Source organism: Arachis stenosperma, chromosome 6, assembly GCF_014773155.1.
Source record: "Arachis stenosperma cultivar V10309 chromosome 6, arast.V10309.gnm1.PFL2, whole genome shotgun sequence".
Lineage (NCBI taxonomy): Eukaryota > Viridiplantae > Streptophyta > Magnoliopsida > Fabales > Fabaceae > Arachis > Arachis stenosperma.
In genome coordinates this window covers 1,911,609-1,918,978 of record NC_080382.1, presented here as the reverse complement: position 1 = coordinate 1,918,978, position 7,370 = coordinate 1,911,609, and the positions used below count along the sequence as shown (strand labels likewise).

General features: G+C 38.2%; 1 protein-coding gene across 2 annotated transcripts; it reads right to left on the bottom strand.

Moving 5' to 3' along the window:
• Nucleotides 1-383: 383 nt before the first annotated feature.
• On the bottom strand, nt 384-5,479 carry LOC130936729 (uncharacterized). 2 transcript variants are annotated; one of them, XM_057866869.1, is made up of 3 exons: nt 4,735-5,479; nt 2,356-3,173; nt 385-1,705 (listed from the first exon to the last, which is right to left on the bottom strand). In XM_057866869.1, exons 2-3 carry the CDS (start codon nt 3,022-3,024, stop codon nt 1,127-1,129), a joined length of 1,248 nt encoding a protein of 415 aa, XP_057722852.1. In that variant the 5' UTR covers nt 3,025-3,173; nt 4,735-5,479; the 3' UTR covers nt 385-1,126. The 2 variants fall into 2 exon arrangements, with proteins under 2 accessions (XP_057722853.1, XP_057722852.1); XM_057866870.1 differs by lacking the exon at nt 4,735-5,479 and having other exon boundaries at nt 384-1,705; nt 2,356-3,124.
• Nucleotides 5,480-7,370: the final 1,891 nt, after the last annotated feature.

The following is a 7,370-nucleotide window of genomic DNA, read 5'->3' as shown; positions in this document are numbered from 1 at the left end:
GCAATAGGAGGATTTGGAAAAGAGGGAGAGTTGAGAAGGAGAACACGGGGATGAGGCGAAAGTGCGAAAGGACGGAAGAGCGGCAGTGGCGGTAGAGGAGGAAGAAGCTGCCACCATGAAATAGAGATGGGTGGTTGAAATTAAAAATAGAATTGAAGAGGGATAGGGTTTTGGAGGGTTGGGGTTGAGGTAGGTTCGGATAATTTCGGATAATAACAAAGCAAGTGCATAACCAAAATAGGATACTTTCGGATAATAACAAAGCAAGTGCATAATCAAAATAGGGTACTTTTGTCACACGAAGGCAACTTTCGTGGGTATAAAATTAGTTTCGATCTATCATGGATACATATATCAGCATTATTCTCTTTTATGGGTACAAATAGTCATTTATTCTAGTAAGATAAAAAGATACTTGGCTATAACTCAAAGTTTTATTTGATTGTGGTATAGGATAAGTTGAAAATCATGCATTTTAGTTTTGTCTCCCACACAACTTTGCAGACAGAACCTGCAATGCAAACATAATATAATCACATAGAACTACTAAAGCATGTAATATGTGACACAAAAGCCTTCAATTTCCCTGTTAAATATGGTTACAATATACTTGGGAAATAAATAGTCTTATTAATAAGAAAAAATAATTTGAAATGCTTCAAAGTAAATATATAGCATTCAAATGCTTGAATCTTGAGCTAGCACTACCTACAGCAGAATGCTGAAGAAAAAAGAATTGCAAGCAGCATTGTTAAAACAAAGACCTCATTTTTACAGCAGGAGAAACCATACTCCGTCGGCTATCCGTGTACCAATGCAAAGCAATGTAAACCATGAGTCCATCCATTCAATTGGTTATTCCCATTCCTCCCCAAATAAAAAAATTGATTCTGAAACCAACATATCCCTGTTTGAAAAAATAGTGGTGCTTCATTTCAATCCTCCAAAGATAGATCATTCCCACCACTTTTTGGTACCTTAAGGTCCAAAAAAGTGACAATTTTTTCCTTTTCGGTCCACATTTTAGCTTTCCACTAGAATATATACAGCGACACTTGAGATTCCAAGGCGCTATAATAAGAATTGTTCTTAGAAAAGAATCAATCAAAGGTTCATAGCTGCCATGTCAATAGAACCCATCATCTTCTTGATCACTGTCTTCATCATAATCTTCTATGTACTCATCCTCACTACTCCCCAACATGTAATCGTCTTCATCCTCATCTGAAATTGTCGCAGTAAAATCAGTCCTCACTGCTGCAAGTTCATCTACAAGCTCATCCAAATCACTACTCCCATGACCACCACCACTGTCAAAGCTCGACAATGAAAAAAACCCATCATCATCTTCTTCCACGACAAAACCGTCCCTTTGAGCTCTACTCCTGTTCTTCTCGATCACCAGATCCTTCTCCGAGACATTCCCATTCTCAACATCAATCCAAGGAAACCACAAATCGGCTTGCCTCCCCAGTGCCCTATCCCAATCCCCAACCACCACTGTCCCCAATTCCCTCTCTCTTGCTCTCCTCAACATCTCTGTGAAATCCGAATCATCTGAAACCAAAACCAGCCAATCAATCCCCCTGGTCATTGAGTGCTGCATCTGCCTCTTCAATGCCCAATCTGCAGCCTGAGGCTTATCCTCCACAGTCTTCACATATACCCCAGCCCTCCTCAGCTCTGAAGCTAGCCCATAACCAACCTTGTGTTACAAGAAACAAAAAATAAAATACTAATATACTATATAGAAAGAGATGACAATATGAGCTGAAAAAATTTGCATAATGGAACAGAAACAAATTGTTCATCGTAACTACAGTGAGGCGTGTAAACATCAACCTTATGTATATGCCAAACCAACTTTAAGTTGAATAAGTGCAGAAATTTCATGTAAAACTCTAAGCTTTACTTTGTTATGTAATCAAATTCAACAAGTTGATGTATATGGTGTGTATCCAACATAATTTGTGAAACTATTAGGTTTTCTTAGAGTGCTCAAATGGATTATGCTCATACCATAAATGGAATGACATTTCAGCTTAACATACAAGATAGTTGCTGGTGCAAATGAAATATCATGATCATACGATCGTCATCCACTAAGTAGTCTCTTTTCTCATCTTTGTAACACCCGAACCCTATTATTATTATTGTAAAAAATCTGACTAATCTAACTCAAGCAACTAGTGGCTACCACTCCCACTATATGTTTCCTCCATCCCTATGACTCAAACTCCCAAATTGGTTATGATTCTAGAACAATGCATAAAAATGAACAACATTACATGGCACTAACATATAGCAAGCAAAATAAAAACAAGGATGATTAACAGAAAAAGAAAAGGAAGAAACCTTGGGCCTAATGAGAGACCTAGCAGCCTCATTATACTTTTCATTCCCCTGAATAAACCTCTCTTTAAAACGCTGCCGTTTCTTCCCTTTCAAGGACCTCATCCGATTAAGCTGCTTCTGCCTCTCTCGTTCATGCAACTGCCTGAAATGCTTTTTCAGATCCAGATTGGTGCGACACTTTCTCCCGCAGACGGAACACCTGTAGGGCTCCGACGGCACCACCAGGCCCTTCCGTTCCAGCACGTCGAGGTGCTTTCTCTGGCGGCGATCCTGTAGGACCCACTGCGGGAGGTGGATGAATGTGTGGCGATTGGCATAGGCAGAGATGTCGACGACGTGGCCAAAGTGAGTTGCGAGGCGTGTGAGGGAACGTGCGGCGTCGTATGGGGGTCCTCGTGGGGGCTTATTGTCCAGGTCCCAGAGGACGACTACTTTGGGGTGCTTAGGGGTGTAGATTCCTTGGTTGTTCTTCACCATGTCGATTTCGATCGAAGAAGAAGAAGAGCATGCTGTGATGATTGGCTTTTGATGGTGGCATTTTAGGTTTGATGATGTGTGTGGGAAGAAGAGTGAGATTGAGAGAGAGTGAGAGTGGAAGAAGTGGAGTTTGTTGACTGGTGGTTGATTTGTGGGGTTCAAAACACTGGCTGTGACTGTGAGGGACTTCATGTTTTCATGCTTTGCTCTGTTTTTTGCAGTTTTCGTTTCAGCAAGATAGATAAGGCTGCCAAATAACCAAATCACCCTCTTGGATATAGGATGGGTTGAACCGCTTTAGTTACTGATTCACTGATTCAACCGGTTCGACCGTGATTCAACTGAAAAAACCATTTTATAATAAAATAATAAATAAATATAAATGAAGACACTAAAACATAATTATAGTCTAATATAAAGTTTAAAATATCATCCAAATTAAAAGTACTATCTAAACCATAATATTATGATGTCATTCAAATACACACTCAAAAGTCAAATAACAAAAAAAAAAATTCAAAATTATCTTCTTGGGGAAAACACCGTTCAGGTATGATTGATGAACGCCGATTAGGCATTATCAAGTTTCTCCTTATCAGATTGAAAACCTTGTTCAATTAATTAGCTGTTGTCGATTTTTATGCTTTTACTGCATGTTCTGCGCAATGAAATGTTAATGACAAAAACTAAGCAGAGCTTTTCAAACTATAGGTGTGCACTTGTGTTATGATGCATGGCTGTGGTCTTGTGAAGAAACTATATGATGAGCTTAAAGACTTCATGGGAAAGCACAATTTCATATCAATAGAAGATTTCAGAGGGTAATAGAACTTAAAACTTGCCCAAATACGTTTTTAGTCCCCATAAAATCGTAATTTCTTTTTAGTCCCTGCAAAATTCAGAAGATGATTGGTCTTGGGTCCTGTTAAATGCTGACGTGATATACAGAAATCCAACCCTTGCATGTCGCATTTCATCACATTTAACAAGAGACAAACTAACGACAAGGACCGGGGATTAAAAGAGAAAATCACAAATTCTAAGGGACAAAAACCTTATGAACAGAAACTGATCTGGTTTCAACTTTCCAATAGATTGAAATACAAAAATGGAAGAAAAGCATTTTGATATTTTCCTTTTCTTTTTTGTTTTCAGGGGACGAAAATTGCAGGGCTTCGAAATTATCCAATAACAATACAATTCAATTACAATATCACAGCAACCCACTCCAACCAGTAATCTCAACAGTCAAAATTATTCAAAATTATTCAACCCAGTAACAACAGCAAGGTTCACAGATTGACTAACAACAATTATTCAAAATTATCCACAATCCTAAACCACAGTAATGAAAAATCACAGTTCACAGATTAACTAACAACAATTAGTCAATTATAGTTACAAAAAAAATTAATACCTAGAAGCTAGAACAGAGCAGACTGAGCAAGAGCGGGACAAATTCAAAGGTTTCAATTTGCCAGGAACCGAAACAAAGCATGTAATCCATGTTGATCATATTTGACATAGGCAGCCATTTACATAACCTGTACTAATCCTGGTTTGATAGTAACAGACAATACCCCAGACACAGCCAGTTACAAGTCAGTGAGAACTCTAGACCCTATCTTATCCGCCTTCAAAGTAACAATCCACCAAATAAGATTTACAAGACCAGCTAATAAGTTATCAAATTAACAAGTTAATAAGATCAAGAACATATCAAAACAAGAACATAACAACACAAGTTAATAATCAAAACAAGTTAACAAAACAAGTTAATACAGCAAACCAACAACAAAACAAAAAGTGGAAGTCTGGAACAGCAACCTAATAATTAAAACAACAACAAACTAAAACAATAACTGAAAATCAACAGAGGAGGGAGAGGGAGCTGGAGCTTACCTTAGGCTGTCACACGTTCTGAAAAATCGACAGAGGAGGGAGAGGGAGCTGAAGCTTTATAACTCGACGGAGATGTCTGAACAGAGGGATGAGCAGCGGCGGAACGGCGTCTGAACAGCGGCAGAAGCACGGCGAAACGGCAGCAAAAACACTGCGAAACAGAGGCGTTGCGACGACACTGGAGAAGCGCGGCCGGCGGCGGTGGCTGGACTGGTTGAAGAACAGCGACGAGATGGAAGAACAGAGGCTGCTGCGTTCGAAGTGGTTATGGTCTTCTGGAGTTGTGAGAGAGAGGCGAGAGAGCTGAGGGAAGATAGGGCTTTTTGGGTTTTTCCTTTTCCTGATTGTTAAAACGGCGTCGTACACCTCTTTTTTCAAAAACCCGACCAAGTATCGGTTCGGTCGACCGACCAGTTAATTTTTCACAGGTATCAGAGTCCAGTCTCTCTTCCTCAACCCTCACTCAGACTCGGCCCCTCTCCAGTCTCCTCTTCACCGCCGGTCATCCCCTCCACCGTCGCAGTCCCTGCGTCACCCTTTCCCACCCTCGCAGTCGAAGCGGCCGTTGTTCATCGCTCGTCGCCCGCAGTCGCACTTCGAAGCCGTCGCCCGTCATCCTCCGCGCAGCTCGCAGCCGCTGTCGTCCTCCGCGTTGCAATCAGCGCAGTAAACAGTCGCATTCCTCCACATCCTTCACCCCCGCTCTCTGAATCTCTTCAACTAGAGTGTAGATGTCTCGGGTGAATGATTTGGTTCTGTTTTTTTATTTGCAATTAGCTGTTGAATTACTGTTTTTTGTTTTTCTAACCTTCTAATTATTTATTGAAAGTAATTATCCAAATTAGTAGAAGTGGATATTTTAGTTCCAAACAAAATTAATACACAGATTAATTTTTAAAGTTTTATTTTGGCAGATAAATTAGTTTTCAGTTTATTTTTTGATAAAGTAATTACTCAAATCAGTTCCAAAAATTTTAAAAATAGATATTTTAGTTCCTAAAAAAATTAATGTACAAATCAATTCCTATTATTTTTTTTATTAAACATAACAATCATTTATCTAAAAATAAAATAAAATAAAATAATTATTATTATATTGTACTATTATTTTTATATTTTTAAACAAAATAATAATAAATTTATTTATTATATATATATATATATATATATATATATATATATAATCATTCAATAATAATAATAATAATAATAATAATAATAATAATAATAATAATAATAATCAATAAAATTATTAGAGATTATTCCACAAGATAATTTTGTTAGCATGTTAATTTTGTTATTGTATTTTTAACCTTTACATGATTTATTTCAATCAATAAAAAATCTAAACACTAACCTTTACATCATGAAGAACTATCTCTATTGTTATATTTGAACCTTATTTTTATTTCCCCTTTAACCTTTGACAGGAACGGCTGAACAATTCCTTCTTTGGTGGAAACAAGTTTTCCACCATTCTGCTGAAAAGAAGGCTCAACTTGTTCTGTAATATATAAGAATATTTGGCAACTACTCTCATAAAGATGTTAAAAATATTTTCTCATGATGTTCTTTATTTAAAAAATATAACTTATTTATTTTGTAACATTTTAAATAAAAGTAATATTTTTATTTTAAATAAAATCAAACCCTACAATCTATCATTCAATAGTCAAAATAATATATCTTTACATGATGACAATCATTAAATCTTTATTGGAGTAGTCACCAAAACATTTTGGTGGAAAAATAGCTCCACCATTTGAATTTAAGACATTTAAATTTTGAAATTTGCTTCTGATTCCGGATTATTATTGTTCCGGGGCTTACCTAGAACCGGACGGTGGTTGGACTTGTTTGAGGCCCAAGCGCTGGAGGAGTGTGGTCTCCGACTTGGTTTATGTCTGGGGGCCGCCTCCGAGTTGTGTGTTCCAAGAGATGGGGGGTGGTACCTGCAAAGACACTCCGATGCCTAAGTCAGCATGGGGTTAAGCAGGTTTAGAATGTATTGGAACTTAGAGATACCTGAGGGGTGTCAGGATATTTATAGTGGTGATCCAATAACCACCGTTGGAGTAGTGCCACCTTTTTAGGTGGATAACCGTCCCTTTTATCTAGGGATTGTTGGGATATGACTTCTAGAAGTGGGTTGAGAGATTTTAGGGGCAGTTACTTATTTGAATAAGTGTTATCTGCCAGCTATTTCTTGAGCCCGACTTCTTTGGAAAGAAGTCTGTGTTGAGTCCGACCTCTTTTGAAGAGGTCGGTGAATAACGAAGGCCAATCTTTGGATTGGGCCTTTTGGTGTATTTGGACCTGGGTCATACCGTTGGGTCAGGGTAGGAACAGTGCCCCTACTCGAGTCCAATCTCTTTTGCTTATGAGTTGGATTCGAGTATTGAACTTGGTCTGTAGCTGACATGACTTTTAAAACTGACGTGATTTTAAATTTCTTAACCGCCAAGTCTAATCAAACGTCGCGTCTGTTGGGGTTTTCGCATTTACACGTGGGAGCAGTTACATTGGTAACAGCGCGTTTCTTTAATGATCGCGTCAATTTACCCTTATGCCCCTGGCGTGCTATAAATACTTTTCCCTCTTTAAACGACTTGTTTTTGGCCAAGTCTTTTTTCTAA

Bases quoted from the DNA above. Each gene is read 5' to 3' on its own strand.
- LOC130936729 (XM_057866869.1), bottom strand. From the start codon at position 3,024: ATGAAGTCCCTCACAGTCACAGCCAGTGTTTTGAACCCCACAAATCAA. The intron at 1,706-2,355 runs GTTTCTTCCTTT...TTGTAACACAAG, and splicing joins GGTCTCTCATTAGGCCCAAG to GTTGGTTATGGGCTAGCTTC.